Source organism: Meles meles, chromosome 2, assembly GCF_922984935.1.
Source record: "Meles meles chromosome 2, mMelMel3.1 paternal haplotype, whole genome shotgun sequence".
NCBI classification, from domain to species: Eukaryota; Metazoa; Chordata; class Mammalia; order Carnivora; family Mustelidae; genus Meles; species Meles meles.
The window spans coordinates 148,387,426-148,407,166 of NC_060067.1; the positions used below are offsets into that span (position 1 = coordinate 148,387,426).

General features: G+C 36.6%; 1 protein-coding gene across 7 annotated transcripts in view; it reads left to right on the forward strand.

Moving 5' to 3' along the window:
* SLC10A7 (solute carrier family 10 member 7) overlaps positions 1-19,741 on the forward strand; it is a 259,444-nt gene that overhangs the window by 5,163 nt on the left and 234,540 nt on the right. For 6 of the 7 annotated variants that reach the window (XM_045998437.1, XM_045998439.1, XM_045998438.1 and 3 more), the window contains exons 2-4: positions 2,753-2,835; positions 8,895-9,031; positions 13,442-13,517. In XM_045998437.1, coding sequence (XP_045854393.1) covers positions 2,753-2,835; positions 8,895-9,031; positions 13,442-13,517 — 296 coding nt within the window. Of the gene's footprint in view, positions 1-2,752; positions 2,836-8,894; positions 9,032-13,441; positions 13,518-19,741 lie in introns of those variants that run through there. The other variant, XM_045998444.1, reaches the window with a different exon arrangement.

The following is a 19,741-nucleotide window of genomic DNA, read 5'->3' on the forward strand; positions in this document are numbered from 1 at the left end:
TTAGCTTCTTTTTTTTTTTTTAAAGATTTTATTTTATTTACTTGTCAGAGAGAGAGAGAGAGAGCGCGAGAGTGAGCACAAGCAGGAGGAGCAGCAAGCAGAGGGAGAAGCAGACTCCCTGCTGACCAAGGAGCCAGATGGGGACTCAATCCCACAACCCCAGGATCATGACCTGAGCTGAAGGCAGCCGCTTAACCAACTGAGCCACCCAGGTGTCCCACAAGTTAGCTTCTTAAAAAAATGTAGTTGTTGGCCAACTAAGGTAGATGCTTTAGCTGCCCCAAAGAAACATGCAGTCTAAGTAAACCGTGTCCTTGCTGTGGAGGTACATCTTTGGACACGTCCCCTGCTCTCCCTTGTGACCACATTGCTAATTTTAACTCATCCTATATAGAAATTCTGGGACGCCACTGTGGGCAGAGGTGTAGTTGACAAGAATAAGGTCTCATAAAAAGCAAGGGATTGGAAGAAAAGAAAAATGAGTACAAACAAACAAAGTATTTAAAATTCCTGGAAGGCATTTACTTCCAAAACAAGTCAGATTCCTTGACTTAAAAATATGTTCCTGAGTCAGCTTCCTCAGGTGTAGAGAAAATAGTTCTAAATGTGAGCTGCAGAGACAGATTCACTCACAAGTATAAAAAAACGTACCTCTTTTCAAATTTTGGAACACTTTTACTGCCTTGAAACGTGATGTCTTTTGCACTTGCTTTCTTCCTTTTGCTCCCTTTTCTCAGATCTCAGCAAAAGAATTTGTTTAAATGCCAACTATATGCAAGAATTTATTGCTATGTTTGAGAAGATTGTTTCTTTTTGTTCATTGATATAGTACAAATGACTAAAATATCAGAGTTGCTTAGTAAGTATTTGCTGACTAAATGCTGATTTTTCCTGAGCTTGGTCTTATTTATTGAGCAATACCTGTGGGTATGGTGGTGGGCTGCAGGAAACAGAGGAGCTGTGATTGTGGTCTTTTGGCATAAGGGGGGTTCTTAGTTTCCTAGTGCTGCCGTGCCAGATTCGCACAAACTGGGTGGCATAGAACAGCAGAGATTCATTTTCTAGAAATGATTCTGGAGACTGGAATTCTGAAGTCAAAGGCCATGTTCCTACTGAAGACTAGGGATGAATCCTTTCTGGCTTCTGGCTTGTGGTGGTTGCCTGCTGTCTTTGGTGTTTCTTGGCTTATGACACTATAGCTCCAGGCTTTGCCTCTTTCTTCCGCTGGCCACCTTCCCTCTGTGTGTGACTCTGTCCAAATTTACCTCTACTTGTAAGAATACAAGTCATTGGATAAGGGTCCACCATAATCCAATAAGACCTCATTTTGACTTGGTTACATCTGCAAAGAACCAATTTCCAAATAAGGTCACATTCATAGGTTCTGGGTGGACTTGAGTTTTGGAGGACACCATTCAACTCAACATAAGAGGGTTGAATAGAATGCCAAATATGAGGTGATCACATTTTAAAATGTTGGCATATACCAGTGTTTCTCAACCTCAGCACTATTGACATTTTGGACATGATAATTCTTTGTTGTTGGGAGGGCTGGCCTGTGCCTTCTAGGTTGTTTAGCAGAACTCCTGATTTCAGTCTACTAGATGCCAGTAACACACCCCACTTGCTGAATTACAACAACCAAAAAGAGTTTCCAAACATTGCCAAATGTCTGTGGGAGGCAAAATGGCAGCTACTGGAGAACCACTAGTACATAAGTACAAAATGGCATTTTCTCAGATGACATCTTTTTTTTTTTTTTAATATTTTATTTATTTGACAGAAATCACAACTAGGCAGAGAGGCAGGCAGAGAGAGAGGAGGAAGCAGGCTCCCTGCAGAGCAGAGAGCCTGATGCGGGGCTCGATCCCAGGACCCTGGGATCATGACCTGAGCCGAAAGCAGAGGCTTTAACCCACTGAGCCACCCAGGCACCCCTCAGATGACATCTTTTGAAAGAATGTTGTTCTTTGCTTAACACATTGGGTCTTTAAGACAATTGTATACAAATTATAAAAAGAAGTATCAGGGTTGCCGCTGTTGTCCTCATAGCATTAACACGTTTGGGGAGATGCCAGCCTGATTCCTGAGAGGTTTTTCCAGAGGGCAAAGATCAGTATTGTCTGGTTCACTACAGTGTAGCCAGGGCCTACACGGTGTAATAATAACTGGAAACCTAACCTATTGTTAGTACTCTATTACTCTGTATGCCTTATCTCATTCGCATAGCAAGTGCTCCTTCACAAAGTAAGTGCTGAATAAATAATTGTAGAAATGAACCCCCTTTGGTGGAATTGAATGTGTGCATGAATACCAGTTTTTATTTCTGGTATCCTAGAAAGAGTAAAGTAATATTTGGTAAAGAGAAGGGAACTTCCTCCATGGATTCTCTCTCTCTCTCCTTTTTTTTTTGGTTTGGGGAATTTTGATTGTTACATAAACACTGATGCTGTGGCAGATGCAGTTAGGTCCTAATACTAAAGGATGTTGCCTATCTGCTCTCACCCGGGAGAGTGTTCTTCTGGTCTGAGGATCCTGTGCTGAACTGGACAGCCATGGTCCTTTCTTCTGGAAAATCCCCTTCGGAGTTAGACTGCATCACGGCAAATGCTTAACCCTGTCAGAACGGTAGTGCACTAGGGCAACACTAAGATTTGAAGTACTATTTGCCCTCCCCCAATGGATTCTTCTTTCATACCAAGTTATCTGCTGGAAATTCTTTTCTAACAGTAACTCATTTCTCTCTCTTTAGGACCACTGAAACCAGAAATAACCGTCTCCTACATTGCTGTTGCAACAATATTCTTTAACAGTGGACTGTCATTAAAAACAGAGGTACTGTCACCTATCGGGCATGTGATAACCAGGGAGAAAAGTTTAATTTCTGCTTATTATTGTGAAATTTCAGAATCCTTTCGTAAAGATGTATGTAACTATGGCTTAAAGGCTTCACTGTAACAAAAAATAACTTGAACTTCAGCAAAGGACTGTGTTTTGAAATTGTATATTACAGAAATTTTGTAGTTGAACAACATGGACCCTGAGGGTGTGGTTATAATGGGTATGTTTTTAATACAGCAATTGAACCGAATGAAGCATCTACTTTAGGTCTTCCTCAGATTATGGTGGTGACTATGGTGGTGAAAGCTATGGTACATTTCAGTTGTTTTTTAGTTGGGTTTCCATAACTTTTGTGGATGAACTTTTGTTGTCAGGACTCATGCTGCTCAAGTGATGCATGTTATGCTGTGACTTTTAACTAATTTGTATGTTTTTTTTTTTTTTAATATTTATTTGACAGAGAGAGAAATCACAACTAGGCAGAGAGGCAGGCAGAGAGAGAGGAGGAAGCAGGCTCCCTGCGGAGCAGAGAGCCCGATGTGGGGCTCGATCCCAGGACCCTGGGATCATGACCCGAGCCGAAGGCAGAGGTTTAACCCACTGAGCCACCCAGGCGCCCCAACTAATTTGTATGTTTTAAAGTATATCCTTTGATGGCTTATCTATTAAAATTAATAAGTGTTTTAAGAGAGAAATTGGGATTTTTCATACTATGTCACAGTTCATCATGGAGACATGTAGATAATATTATTTATTGATCCAGGTGTCACTGAACATGGGATTCTCCTAGAATTAAAGAAATCAGACATTTTTAATATCCAAGAGAAGAATTAGTAGAATTTATGATACTCCAACTTATAATAGAAAGGAAAAAAAGGAAAAAATGCCCGTTTATTTTTGAAGAAAATTCTTAGGGTTTTAAAGTTCTTATTCTAAGATGCTTATTCTTATGTAGATAAGGAAATCTTACTAAGCAAGAATTTTTTTGTGGAATAGCTTTAAAAGTTGAAATTTTGTTTCAGCATCATGTTGTGCTTTACTTATTTTCTTTTAAGTGTGATTTGAATGAGGACCAAATTTAGTTACCTCCTTCTTTGACCATTCTGTTGTTATCTGGTTGGTATAAATCTTTCTATTGGAGCTATTTTTATATAGATGGGGTCCCTGGGTGGTACCTGATAAATTTGTCTAAAAAATTCTGAATATCCTTACTACTTGTTCTTCTGGAAATAACTGACATGGAACGTAATTTCCTAAATGTGTTAAATCTAGTTTTTGCAAAGTGTATTGACACGAAAGGACTGTGATCAGTTCTTAGAGGACACAGATTTTTTTCCGTCAACATCTTCGTTCTATTGGTTCTCAAATATGGGACCTAGTGATACAGAAAAGTATTTGCTACTCCCATGGTGCTGTTCTGTTCTTCCTTGGAGGTCTTCCTGCTGGTCGTGGCTAACGTCCTTTGTGGAGCAGCTGCCTTATCCAAGTCCTCTTCTTGGGACATTGCTCTAACTGTGTCCCCTGGTGGTTGCTTAACGGCTACAGCTGTTACTCATGCCATGAGAAATCTGGCAAGAGACTTGATTCTCTCACTCCTAGCTTCTTGCTTAATGTGATTCTGTAAAGCAGCCAACTTTGGGATGCAGGAGTTTAAGAAGGAAGAATGTCGCAGCTTATCAGCATTTCTCTAAGGACCAAATTCTTCTGTAAATACCTAGGAAACCATCAGAGTCATCCTTCTAATTTGGATCTAATGATGAAATGCCTTAATCCTGTGCTTTATCATGGTATCTAAGTAGCCATCAAAGCCATTTCTTCCATCAATGGCCCTTTTCAAACTATACTACATTAAGTCATTTTCAGGATCCATTTAACTTAAGATGTTCTAGGTTGCATCACTGTATAATGTTAAACCATCTTTAAGCCCTGCTAATTTCCTGGGCAACTGAACAGTTTTAAGTTAGGAGGCAGCGATCTTGTTATTTGTTTTCTAGTTAATAATCTTACGTTTATTTCAGCTGGGACTACTATTTTTGATCCCTATTAGAATAGTGCATTTTCACACACAGGAGATAGTAAATTATTACTGACTTGAGTTTCTTTTAGAGCATTTAAATTGGTCCTATTCGAGTTTGATTTGTACTGATGTTTCATATAGTATTACCCATTCATTGACATAATGGTGTATATTCTAAAATTATTTTGCTAATTTATTAAAATATAAAGAACTCTGTGTTTAATACTTAATACTAAAAAGATTTATTGCTCTCTTCAGTTTTATGACTATTGATTTCTAGATTTTAAAAAATCTTTGAAATGTTTTCTGAAAATTTGTTGTATTAAAGTCAGATAAGTCACATTTGAAATATATTTTATGTTTAACTAATTAGGAACTACAGTTTCAGAGGATTGGTCATTCAGCATACCATGGCAAGAACAATCTCATATAAACCTATGAAATCTCATAATACCTATGAAATGCCTGTGGCTACTAGGCATTGTGTTTGGCACAGGGTTGGAAACAAAGATGAGCAAAATGCTCAGGGCCTGGAAAGGGTCCTTAGTAGGGCAGAATATACAGGCCTTTCCTTATTTTCCTAAAAAAATTTATTTTTGAAGTTCTATTACCTTAGAAGCAAATATAGCAAATTTTAAACTTTAGGTTCTTCTGCTTATTTCCAGCCCAGAGCTATGAGACTGATTCTCAGGAAGTGAATCAAATAAAGGTCAAAGAAGGGTTAGAAGGGAAATTGGTATGTAATAGAAGTATTTCTACATCTCAGTCAGAAGCCCTGATTTTAAGCAATTCTTGATACTGTCATTATAACTCTGGTAATCAGTATTGGGAGTATCTCCTTAAGTTTATTTTAATGCAATTTGACCTGTATTACATGTGAGTAAATAAAATGTCATGCAGAATCAACTTTTCAGTTATTCGTGATGGCATTTATCTGAGTGTCTGGCCCTAAATTCTGCATGGGTATGTATGGAATAATACTGTTTTGAATGTTATAGTGGCCACTTGCCTTTTCTTTTCCATTGTTACCTCTGTATACAAATACTTTCCACTGGTACCTTATCTTTGTGGTTGTATGAAGAAGATATGCTGGGCTTTGTGATAGCCTGTTATTTCCCCGTTGTCAAGAGGCCCTTTATGACCAACATGGTTGGCCTTTGTGATTCATTTTGCTGGATTCTTTATTGTTCCTTTGTTCTGATGCAATGGCAATTGCTTAATTGTCGTTTATTGGATCAGATAGTATTTTTAAACTACATTTTGTTTTTCATAACTTTATCTGATTATAAAAGTGGTATTTCCCCATTGTAGAAAGATTAGAAAGAATGAAAACAACTAGTAGTAACACCTCTGTGATTTTTAGTCCCTTTTTTCCTAAACATGTTTTACATATAGAATATTTAAAAAAGAAACATTTTTAAAAATTATGTATATATGCAAGTATACACAGATGTATACTTGCATATGTATCACGTATGTCCACACATAATCTTTTTTCCCTTGTAACATTGTATAATTACGATTTTCCATGTAATTTAATATATTAATTTAATTTTTCTTCATGTATATAAAATTTACATTTTGTTTGCTTTTATGAACATAAATCAAAAGGTACAAAGGTATATATGATGAGAAGTCCTTTTTTCTCCCCTCTATCAGATATCCGGAGAGAACCAGAAAGATAGTTTGTATCTTTCCAGAGATACTCTGTGTAAAACATATGTGCCTCCCTTTCAAACTGTGGTGTTTGTACTGCTTGCCACCCTGTCTTGTTTTACTCAAAAAAACGTGTCTTGGAGATTGTTTCATATCCACACATAAAGAACTCCTTGTTTCTTTTTGTATGCTGGAAAACATTCCATTTTATGAATGTGTCATGATGTATTTTATTAGTCCTCATTGACAGACATTTAGATAATTTTCAAGGTCTCGCTATCACAAAAATGCTGCAAAGGATAACCTAAAAATTGTCCTTTTCCCCACATTTGGGAGCAAATGTGAAGGATTAATTCCTAGAAGGAGAACTGCTAACTCAAATGTTATGTGCAGTGTAAGTTGTGACAGATATTTGAAGTACCTAGAGGAGTGTTGGGTTCTTGGTAAGTGTTTGTTGACTGAAGGAATGAATTGCCAGATTGCTGTCCCCAGGTTGTGCCAATTTATACTCCTACTGGTTAAGTAGGGAAGGGACTTGTGTTACCACATGCTTGTCAACACAGTTTTAACATGGTTTTCACTAACTTGTAACAGTCTTGTTATACCTTAAGTTATTTAATTATTCATTCATTTTTGGACTTTTAACTTGTTTCCTAGTTTTTGCTGTTGTGATCAATTTTGTACAAAATACTTATAGCCACATTTTTTATCCTTAGAATAAGTACCTAGACATAGCACTTTGGGGTCCAAGACTGTGAGTCATATTATAGTCCTTGATACATATTCCCAAGTTACTTTTCAGAAAAGTTATGCTGTTTCATATTCCTAGCTCAAGTATATGCAAATTCCTTAGTAACTACATTCTGGCTAATCATTTTGTTATAGTTAAAAAATTAAAATATTAATATTGACTTGGTATTTATCAAATACATCTGAGTATATCTGAGTGAGATTTGGTTTTGAAACTGCTGAGCATTCTTGAAACTACTGGTGCTCATCTTTTCTCTGGGTGAAACTTTAAGAATTCTAATTCAGCGTAAGGATGGCTCCTTTGATCTTAGATCTGATTCGTGGACCTGGTGTGGCTTCTGGGCTGCCCAGTGCTTTGCATTTGTCTGAAGTTAGACCCAGGTTGCCAGAAATTCCTTAGGTGTCATTAGAGATGTTTTGTGACCACACTGGCACCGCTGTGTGTCTTCATACAGGGAGATATGTAGTGGGAGCCGATGAGACAGATCCCTGAACGTGGCGATCAGAGTCAGCATTAACCTAGTGTCCATAAAACTGATGGGCTTTTGCTAATGTCTCTGAGGCTCAGGATTTCTTGAATGTCTTACTTGAACTAGGGGAGACATTCCAGTGCTTTGCTTATAACCGGTGAATCTCTGGCATCTTTGTGCTTTAATGACTTCTTGCATATTTTATAGGACTTTTTAAAAAAATAGTACTTATTTTTATAGTATTTTTTCTACTTCTTTCTGAATTTGTTTTATTTCAACTGAATAATGCTATAACTCAAAGAAATTTAAATACAAGTGCTTGTTAGTTTGTACATATTTGAACCCCCAAATGTAACTCATTATCCTTTTCTAGCTGTGAGACATAGAGCATGTGCCTGGTTTGTCGTGTTTATTGTGAATTTCTTCCATCTGGGGCAGTAGAGTGGCATGATGGAAGAAGCAGACCTGAGTCTGCTAGCATACCAGAAATGAGTTTGATTCTGAGCTGCTCTATATGGTGGCTCTCCACCTCAATTTCCTCTTCAGTCAAATCGGTTAATAGTATCTAGTGAGGCTGTCGTGATGATTACATGAGATAACATACATGAAGTGACACACTCAGAGCATGGCACATAGCCACTGTTCAGTAAGCATTAGCAAGGAAATCCAGGAAGTTGGTTTTTGGGGGAAAAGCCATTTTGAATTATAGAATATTGTTGGGGAAAACATTATTAAAAATTATGATTTGTGTGTGGATTTGGTAATATCTTGCCAAGGGGAGGCCTTCTTAGAGATTAATCATATTTAATTAAAATGTGATAGGTCCTTAAGTAGTTATATACATGTTTGTTCATAGTGTCAACTCAGGTCTATATTAATGTAAAAGTACTTGGCTCGGTCTTGTCCAGAATTTTACAAACCTAAATTGTTGGGGTATATTGTATATTCAGAAAAAATTAGAATAGTTGAGAAATTTTGTATAAAAATACCTATTTCCCCCCTTATAGTCTGTCTGTTATGCATATACTTAGGGGTAAAGATTTTAGCTCTGAAATAACTCCAAATTAAAAAGTAATTTATTTGATGTTATTGTACTATCCATCTCTCCTCAGAAAAATGGTTTTCTTACCTTTGCTGTTTTGTGTCTTTCGTTTTTGCAGGAGCTGACCAGTGCTTTGGTGCATATAAAACTGCACCTTTTCATTCAGATCTTTACACTTGCATTCTTTCCAGCAACAATATGGCTTTTCCTCCAGCTTTTATCAATCACACCCATCAATGAATGGCTTTTAAAAGGGTACGTTTAAATATTTTGAAGGGTCCACTTTTAATGAGGCATCTGTGGTGACTTTATTGTTTCTGCGGCAACTATATACAAAAGGGCCTATGTGTGGTCTTTTATGAGGAAATAAAACACTTGAAAAACTATATTCTTTAAAATGAAAGTGTTCCTCAAGGAGATGCATCAAAGAATTTTATAACGCGATACATTTTTTTTCTTATTTCAAAGGGTTTTATTAGTAAATTTTTTAAAATTGTAATTTTGCTATTGTTAACATACAGTGTGGTATTAGTTTCGAGTGTACAATATAGTGATTGACAATTCTATATATTACTCAGTGCTCATCGACATAAGTGTGCTCTTAATTATAACACAATCTTAGAATACACCCTCATGTTTAATCCTAAAGTTCTGGGATGGACGCTGTTCTGGGAATTTGAAAAAGCTGTGTTGGGAGAGAGATGGGAGGGAGTAGAGAGATGTAGGTCTGCTGTCAGTCAGGTGCTTTAGTTTGTACATTCTGTATCTCACTGAATGTATACAGATAATGGGTGAATCTAATACAGGTCTCTTAAATGTATGGGAAAGAAAAATTATATATAGGGAACAAACACTTTTTTACTTGTTCTGAGTTTGTTATGATAGTTGAATTAACAATAGATCTTTATTAGACTCTTTTCTTCCATTAAAAATGCCATGTTTAGGGGCGCCTGGGTGGCTCAGTGGGTTAAGCCGCTGCCTTCGGCTCAGGTCATGATCTCAGGGTCCTGGGATCGAGTCCCGCATCGGGCTCTCTGCTCAGCAGGGAGCCTGCTTTCCTCTCTCTCTCTGCCTGCCTCTCTGTCTACTTGCGCTCTCTCTCTGTCAAATAAATAAATAAAATCTTAAAAAAAAAATGCCATGTTTATTAAAAGGATTTAATGAATTTAAAAAATTATTTGAACTGGTTTAAAACTAACCACATTTTAGCAGCATGGTATAACAGTCTAATAGTTAAAGCACTGAACTTAGAGCCCTGAGATCACTTTCTGACCCTATCCCTAACTTGCCATGTGATTTTGAAGAAGTCTTGTAATAGATTTAAACCTCAATTTCCCTGCCTATAAATAATGAGGACAGTCACATTTTTACTGCCTACTTTGGTAATAGTGTGGAGGATCTCAATTGAGATCACTTATTCATCTGTTTAAGTCACTTGTTTACGTGCCACTGTGTGCCAGGAATTATTATGGGTGTTGGAGAAACAATAGTGAATAAAAATGGCAAAATTCCAGTAGTTTTGCAGGTTGAGAAGACTTGGGTGTGATTGGCAATAACCAAGTAAGTGGATAACCAAGATAGAGATAAGTGATGGGAAGTAAAACTTTGGAAAGGTTGAAAGTGGTTGGGTGGGTGGGCCAGTGATTAATTTAGATGACAGAGTTCTAGGGGTAGAATGTTCTAGGCAAAGGAAGAGAATGCACAAAGGCTGAAGGGCAGGAACAAGCCTGGTGTGTTCTAGGGTCAGGAAAGTGAGGAAGAATAATACGACTTGGAGTTGGAAAGGTAGGCAGGGGTCAGGTCACACAAAATCTTGTAGGTCCACGATGAAAGCATTCAGATTTTACTCGCATGCAACAGAAGGCTACTGGAGGGATTTAAATGAGGCATTGTCGTGGTCTGATTTATATGTTCAAATTATTGTCCTGGCTCCTGCATGGAGAATAGATCATAGAGGGGCTGAGAGAAGGCTAGGAGAGCAGCTTGGAAGGCTCCTGTGGTAAGGTCACCATGTAGTAGACAGAAATGGGTGTTGGAGGATGTACTGTAAATTAGAGTTCTTGGGACCTGGAGGGGGATAGGATGTGGAGAGAGGAGGACAGGGAGGAATCAAGGATGACTTCTGGATTATGGGTGTGAGCCACTGGGTAATTGGGGGCATCCTTTTCTTAGCTGAAGAGAAACCGAGCAGGACAAGAAGGGAAAATTAAGACCACTGGTTTGGTCAGATTGAGTTTGAGAGAGTGAGCTTAAAACTTTCACTAAAAAGCATAAAATTCCACAGGACTATGATGACATCATTTTAGAGCAGCAATGTGTGATGCATATTGAGAACCAATAGTTACTGAGTGTTTCCCATGTAAAAGGCACTCAAAGAATAGGAAGATATTAACTCATTTTTCTTGTATTCAGGGAATGTCCAGGGTAGATGGATGTGTGGGAGATATAAATATAAAATAGTAACCAACCACAGTGGGATAGCATGTGAATTTGTTAGAAAAGTAGTATAATGAATTAAAGGGTAAGAGGTTCAGCAAAGGTTGTGTATTCCTAAAATAGATAGTTAAAAATAAGGCATTCAGGGGAGGTAAGGATAAAAAATTTCCTCACAGCCACATTGCAGAAGGCCTGAACTATTGGACTGAGGAGATTGGCCTTGCATCTGTAGATGATGGGGAGTTCTTAAATACATTCAACAAGAGAACAATATGCTAAAAAGTGGTCATTAAGAAAGATTAATCTGATACCATTGTACTGGGTATGTTATCAGTAGAGTAGGGGTTACAATCTCAGGATATGAAGCTTAAAGAAGTACACACTTGGCCTAATTAACTTAAGGAAAGCTCTTCCTAGCCCACTTTTTCTGTTTCCCTCCCCAGTTTGAGAGTACACAATATGTTAACTTAAGGGAGTTACAGACTCCTACCTCAGGATCACGTTTAACTCATTGAAATAAAGATTCTAAGCACATCCTTCTTACTTTGCTATGTAAAGGGAAAGAGTGGAGGTAGAGAGACCATTCATTTACAGAAGTCCAAATGTGGCAAGAAGCATCTGAAGGGGAATGCTGGCAACAGTCATGGAGAAGAATGGAAAGTTTACTGTGGTAATAAATTGATTTATGAGGAGCAAGTGGAGCCACATATAACTCCAAAATTTCAAATTGGATATTAGGGAAAAAACCCCACCAGAAGTATCCTGTTGATAGAAATAAGTAAATTCAGAGATGAAATGGATTTTTTTTAAAAGATTTTATTTATTCATTTGACAGATAGAGATCACAAGTAGACAGAGAGGCAGGCAGAGAGAGAGAGGAGGAAGCAGGCTCCCCACCGAGCAGAGAGCCCAACGCGGGGCTCAAACCCAGGACCCTGGGATCAGACCTGAGCCGAAGGTAGAGGCTTTAACCCAATGAGCCACCCAGGTGCCCCTGAAATGGATTTTTAGAAAACATTAGACATGTTTAGTTTGAGGGGGTAGTCATGGGAAGCTACAGATTTGGGAATGGTGGTTGGGTCTAAAAATGTAATGGCAACAGTACTCATTTTGCTGTTACTTATTTATATTTGTATACTGAATATCCTTGGAGGTAGGAATATATGTATGTGTGTATATACATATATATTCCTTTGTGTAGTATCCTAACTATAGAACACATATGTAGCATGTATTCAGTAACTAGTTAAGTAAAAAGTGTGTACTTTTTTTTTTTTTTAAGACAGGGGAGGCAGAGAGGCTAGAATAGTAGGGCTAGACAAGTCTTTGTCCTGGATTCCAGAATAAAAGTTTAATACTTGGTAGGTAACTTTGTGAATTTGGACAAGTTATTTAACTTCTCTTTTAACTTCCGTTGTCAGGAAAATGAGAATAAAAATAGAATGTATCTTAAACACTTGTGAGGAAGAAGTGAGTAAAGTATCTAGACTAGTATCTACTGTAAATGGTAAATGCTTAGTAAGTATCAGTGATGATTATAGTGATGATCATGAGAAAGGCTCAGAGATTGGGAATTGATAATAAGACAGACAATTTAAGCATCACTTGGGAAGACAGACTTTAAAACAAGACTTAGATTGGACTGGAAATTCTTTTAAAGGTGTTTTCTCATGTTTTCAGTCAAAATGAATTAAAGCTTTCTTTTTCTTTTTTCAAATTCATTGCATTAATTTTAAACAGTATATTCTTACACAAGCAAGTAGAGGTCATCTGTAATCCTGCACTTAATATTTGTTAAAGTCAGGCACTCTGTGACCTCTGTTCCCTGTATGATCTTTCTACTTTTACTCAGGTCAGCTACTCACTATGTCTAGAATGTATATTCAGTCTATGTGGAAAGTGTATCCATGCTTTGGGTGATAAGTAATGTTTTGTAATTTTAGTATTTAGATTTACTACTCATAGTTTCATTTGCTTGTTATGCAGTGTGTTTTCTATTCTAAACTAAGAGAATCATGATCTGGGGAGTATACATATAATTTAATAAAAACAAATTTAGAATAGGTACTAGAATTTACCACAATTTAAATCCAAGAAGTATATGATCATGTCATGCTAGTTCTTCACTGATGTTACAGCAACTTGAACTTTATTTTATGAGTTGAAAGTTTGAGAATTGCTATTTATAATAGAAAAAACCTTATAATTGCATTTTCTTTTATTTTCCAGTTTGCAGACAGTAGGTTGCATGCCTCCCCCTGTGTCTTCTGCAGTGATTTTAACCAAGGCAGTTGGTGGAAATGAGGTGAGTTATAGGGCTAACTTTATTTAAACATAAGTAGATGCTTTACTTTTATTTATATTTTATTTTATTTTTAAATTTTATTTAATTTATTAAGAAGTCATGTCACAGAAAATGCATAACCATAGCAGCTTATGAAAGAAGTGTAGGTATATTCATTAATTCGGATGATGCTTAAATTAATGCTGAAGAGTGGAAGTTAGTATTTCAAAGAGAAGGAGGAAGAGAGGTAAATGAAATAGAGATGGTGGTTTTCCTACCTCAGTGGGAAATTGCGAGACAGAAGACAAGGAATCCAAGGAAGGGTTCTTTTCATCTAAGACTGATGAGCTGAGAATACCTCTATGGCCATTCCTTAGTTATCAAAAAAATTACAGCAAACTACATTTGTGGAGAAAGGGTCAAAATATATTTAATGACAAGTAAAGATTATATAAAAAGGAGAAATGAGGCAAGGTTTCTTTCTTTCTTTCTTTCTTTCTTTCTTTTTCTTAAATATTTATTTATCTATTTATGTTAGAGAGAGAGAGTGCATGGGAGGCCAGGGTGGGGGCAGGCAGACGAATTCAAGCAGACTCCTCCGTGCTGAGCTGGGAGCCTGACGTGGGGTTCCATCTCATGACCCTGAAATCATGACCTGAACAAAACCAAGAGTCGGTTGCTCAACTGACTGCACCATCCAGGTGCCCTGAGGCAATGTTTCTGAGACGAGTTCAAAAAGATTATTCAGCATCTGGGGGACTGTGGCAGAGTGCTTGCATATTGGGACAACAGTTGTCCATTTCCGGACTGGCTGAAAGGCACTACAACTTCATACTGAGGGTCACTGCTTCGTGATAGCTTATTCCTCCTTTTCCACTTACAGTTTCTCATTCAGAAAAGAATACTATTCAAGAAGGGAGGATATAAGGGGTTCCTACTTCACACACACACAAAAAATGTTTCTACTTCTGTTCATTCTAGGATTTTGCTTTCTTAGCATTTGTTTTTACTTTCATCCACTTTATTTATTCTGAAAATATTTATCAAGTACCTGCTATATTCTTTTTAAAAATAGGTTTATTAAATTATTGTGGACATACAATAAACTGCATAAATGATTTAATGTTTTGACATATGTATACCTGTGATACAGTGACCACAGTCAAGATAATGAACTTATTCATCACCCTCAAGACTCTTTCGTGTTCCTTGGTAATCCCTCCTTCCTGCCTGTCTGAGTGTCCCTCTTCCTCAGGCAACCACTGATCTGCTTTCTGTCATTGTAGATTAGTTTGTATTTTCTAGTTTTATATACTGGAATTAACTGTGTGTGTGTGTGTGTGTGTGTGTGTGTGTGTGTGTGTGTGTTCTTTTCTGGCTTCTTTTATTCCCCATGATTATTTTGAGATTCATCTATGTTTTAGTCCTTTTTATTACTGAGTATTTTTTTTTATGGGTATACCATAATTTGTTTATCTTTTCACTTGTTGATGGACATTGGGCATTTTCCACTTTGGGGCTGTGAACATTTGTCTGTGAAACTTTTAAGTGAATGTGTATTTTCATTTCTCCTGAGAATAATTAGGAGTGGAATGTTTACATCATCTGGAGGTGTATGGTTTAGTATCTTTGAACCAAGGGAAGAATCACCAATACATAGTTCTAAGTCATATCTTAGTAGCTTCTGAAGTAGACCATTTCTGTCAATAAACACTCTTTTTGACCACAGGTGTATATTTAACTTTTTAAGAAATTGCCATGCCACTTTCCCACGTGGTTGTACCATTTTATGTTTCAAACAGTGCTCCATATATTGTCAGTCTTTTTAACTTAGCCATTCTAATATGTACCTAGAAGTATCTCATTGTGGTTTTAATTTATGTTTCCCAGCTACTAGTAATGGTGAGCATTATTATCTTTTCATATCTTCTATACGTGTCTTCTTTGGTAAAATATCAAATCCTTTGGCTTTTTTTTTTTTTTTTTAAACTAAGTGGTTTGTTTTCTTATTGATCAGCTTTTTGAGTTTTATATATTCTGGATACAAGTCCTTCATAGATATATGCTTTATAAATTTTTTTTTACCAGTCTGTAGCTTGTCTTCATTTTCTTGTATCTTTTGAAGAGTAGGATGGTTCTAATGAAGGCAGTAAATGTGGTTGGATTCTGGATGTATTTTGAAGGCAGAGGATATGCTGATGAATAGAATGTGGGATACAAGAACAAGAGAGAGGTCATGAATGACTCTAGGCCTTTTGACTGAGTAGGTGAAGAATTGCAGAGGGTTTTTATCATGAATGGATGTTGTACTTTTGTAAAATGCTTTTTCTGCATTTTTCTCATAAAATGCTTTTTCTGTGAATATTGAACCACCCTTCTGTCACAGGAATAAATCCCACTTGATCATGGTGTATGATTTTTTAAAAAAAATATATCGTTGGATTCAGTTTGCCAATATTTTGTTGAGGATTTTTGCATCTGTATTCGTGAGGGATATTGGCTTGTATTTCTCCTTTTTTTAATAGTGTCTTTTTGTGGTTTGGGTATAGAGTAATGCTGACTTCATAAAATGAATTTGAAACTTTTCCTTCCTCTTGTATTTTTTGGAATAGTTTGAGAGGAATGGGTATTAACTCTTCTTTAAATGTTTGGTAGAATTTGCCTGTGAAGTTGTCTGATCCTAGAGTTTGTTTTTTGAGAGTTTTTTGATTACTGATTCAATTTCATTGCTGGTAATTGGTCTGTTCAAATTTTCTGTTTCTTTATGCTTCCGTATTGGTAGGTTATATGTTTCTAAGAATTTATTCATTTCTTCTAAGTTGTCCAATTTGTTGACATATAGGTTTTCTTAATATATTCTGTTACAAATATGTGTATTTCTGTGGTGTTGGTTATTATTTCTCTTCTTCCATTGGTAATTTTGTTTATTTGAATCCTCTTTTTTTTAATGAGTCTTGCTAGAAGTTTATCAATTTAGTTACTCTTCTCGAAGAATCAGTTCTTGGTTTCATTGATCTTTTTTTTTTTTTAAATCAAAGGGTATTTAAAGCAAAAATTGGATGAGATTACTTGCAGAGTGAGCCTAGTTAGAAAAGAGATGAAGTTCAAGGACTGAGCTCTGGGACCCTTCAACATTAAGAGGTCAGAATGAGTAGTAACCAGCAATGGGACCAGAGAAGATTAGACAGAAGGAAAAACAAGAGTGTGGTATCCTGGAACCAGGTAAAGAAAAGTGTTGGAAGGAAGAGGGTCTGATCAGCCATGTCAAATTCTGCTGATATAACTTGTGTAAGATGAATTCTGAGAATTGACCATTGAGTTAATGTGGAAGTTACTGGTAACTTCGACCAGAGTGGTTTTGTGGAGTGTAGGTGCAAAAGCTTATTTGGGATGGGCTCAAGGAAGAATAAGAGGAGAGGAGTTAGGGACAGAAATTGTACACAACTGTTTTGAGGTCCTTTGTTACAAAAGGCAAGAGAGAAATGAGGCTATATTTCAAGAGGGATATGAGGTCAAGATTTTTTAAACTGCAGAAGTGACAATGTATTTTGGTTTTGTTTTTTTACGATTTATTTATTTTAGAGAGAGAGAGCATGAGCAGGAGGGGCAGAGGGAGAGGGAGAGAGAATCTCAAGCAGACTCCCCACTGAGTGCTGAGTGGGACTCAGTCTCATGACCCCGAGATCACAACCGGATCTGAAACCAAGAGTAGGAAGCTTAACTGACTTGTACCATCCAGGCTCCCCAGAAATGATAGTATGTTTCTATCATGATGGGAATTATAAAGTTGAGAGGAAGTTGTTTAGTTAAGAGAGTTTAGTTAAGTTGTTTAGTTAATTGATCAAGTGGAAGAGGAGGGTTTTGGGTTGCATGAGCTTCAGTAGGAGCTTGGATCGTTTATTGATGATAAAGAGAGAAAATAGAATGTATGGATAGAGATCCTTAAAAATGGGCACCCCAAAGGGTGCCCTTCGGAGTTTCTAATGACTTTATTTCTTAGCTCTCTTCTCATTTTCTTTGTTGTCTTCTGATTTTCACTTTCTTCTCAGCAGCTGAGAGGGATGAAGGATTAGATGGTATTAATGTTTGAGATGAGAGGATAAAATGTGCGATTGCCACCTAGGAGAGTGAATTAACTGGAGAGTATGGGAGCATTGCTGGAAGCACTAAGGATCCAGCTGAGACCTGTGGTCATGCATTGCAAATGAAGCCAGGCATCATGGTTGTGTGTTTTCTCTTCAGTTTCTTGGTGTAGGAATGGAATTGGCAGAGAGTTGAATTTAACTGGTGTTTCATTATGCTGGGTAGTTATTTTTAGTTGCCACATAATTAGTGAGCTAGAGGAGTTAACAGGAGTCTTAGACTAGTCCTTGCTGTGATTATCTTTCTTCCCCTTTGAAAGAATTAGGATCTGTTTTTGTATATCTGAGACCAGTGGTAATTGACTTAAAGGTGTCACTTATCTCTTTCTCTCTGATGTGATTCCCTTAAGAGCTTTACAACTAAACAACCTTTTTGTTCTCAGATGACTTTTGGCAGAAGTTCAAAGTTCACTCATTTTCTTGACATTAACATATAGCATTGGAAATTATATTTACATGTTTATTCCCCAGTAGATATTTAAATAATTTACATTAATGTTACATGTTAATAATGTTGAATTTATGAATATTTCATTTGTTTTCTGATATCATTGGTCTAGTTTGTTAAATGATTATATTGTGCAACTTTATCATTATCAAGCATTTTTGTAGTCTTGGGGATTAAGTTACAATTTTTCATAGATATTGAAAATTGAGCTTGCAAAATCCAGTTGGGTCATATCTTCTGATATGAAATGAATAGACTTTTAAAATATTTACATCAGATTGTGGAAGAGAGTGATCTGCAAGTAAGGATATTAGATGATTTTAAGTTGAATGTTTTTTTGAAGTAATGTTATAAGGTAACTGAATATAAGCTTTTACTAAAGTAAATGTAAAGGGAGATTAATCTTTTGTACAATGTATTGGAAATTATCTAATCGAAGGCTGCTTTGTAAATAGGTGCATGTAAATGAAAAAAGGTCCACAAGCAGAGTCCACTGACAGGTACCATTAGGAAAAGGTTTTCATTCTACTTCTCTGTGATTCTCTGCTCTGCCTTGCACGTAGCTGACTTACACCCTCATGGATTTCAACATGCTAAGAAAATGGCTGGGCACCCCTATGTGTCACACTGTCCTTTGAAACTGACTGTTCTCGCAGTGGTTGTGACATGTAAGAAAACTCTTGTCCTTCTAGATTTTGTGTCATTAAACTTGTTCCATTTAGCTTATGCTCTCAAATATTTCTATATACATATTTAGTATAAATACACATGTTTAGGGTATGTTCTCCTGTATTAAAGGAAATGTGAGATTATGTAGCAATTTATATTAATGATTTGGCGGATGTATGCAGATATTAGAGTGTTATTTGAAATGATTTCTTTTTACTTTGCAAAGTTGTTCTATAACATAGAAGAAGGATTTTTCTGTTACACACCTTTTATTTGAAATGCTTTTTCCATAAAACTGTTGGTTACGGAAAGGTTTTGTCATGAATTCAAAGTTACTGCATTCCTTAAGCTCACAGCTTGCACTTCGGCAAGAAATAGCCTTATTACTTGTTAAAGTAAAAAAAAAAATTTTGTTTTTATAAGTTAGATTGCTTTTGTGGCATTGAGCCAACTAGAGTTTACAATTATTTTTAGCATGAAAGGAAGTAAATGTATGTGCATAGCAGTGCATATATGCTAGAATGCTAGCATATCCTTTAGGTATTAAAATGAGACTGTTTAAGGGCATAGCTGACTGGCAGTCTCATTTTGTGGCTTTCAAATTTTAAACTACTTTCATTTAAATATTAGAAACACAGCTTGGTTCTTTTTTTGTGATCATTATTTATTCATTGCAGCGTTTTAAATGCAACTTTTCAAAACTGGAAGATTATAGGGTGTGCTGTTGACATGGTCCGACTGGTGGTTATGTGGTAGTGTGTATGTTTGTATGTGTATGTGTGTGTGTGTGCATGTTGGCACGCATGTATGTGTGTGCACACATGTGATTTTAGTTCCTTTTTTAAATAATAGAAAAAGTAATAAGACTTGGTAAACCCTAATCCATTGCCAAATATAGGGAGGTGATAGGTCAACATGTTTTCTATTTTATTCTAACATGGGAGACATGAGATAAACAGTTATGCTTTGTTTAACTCTGTATACAT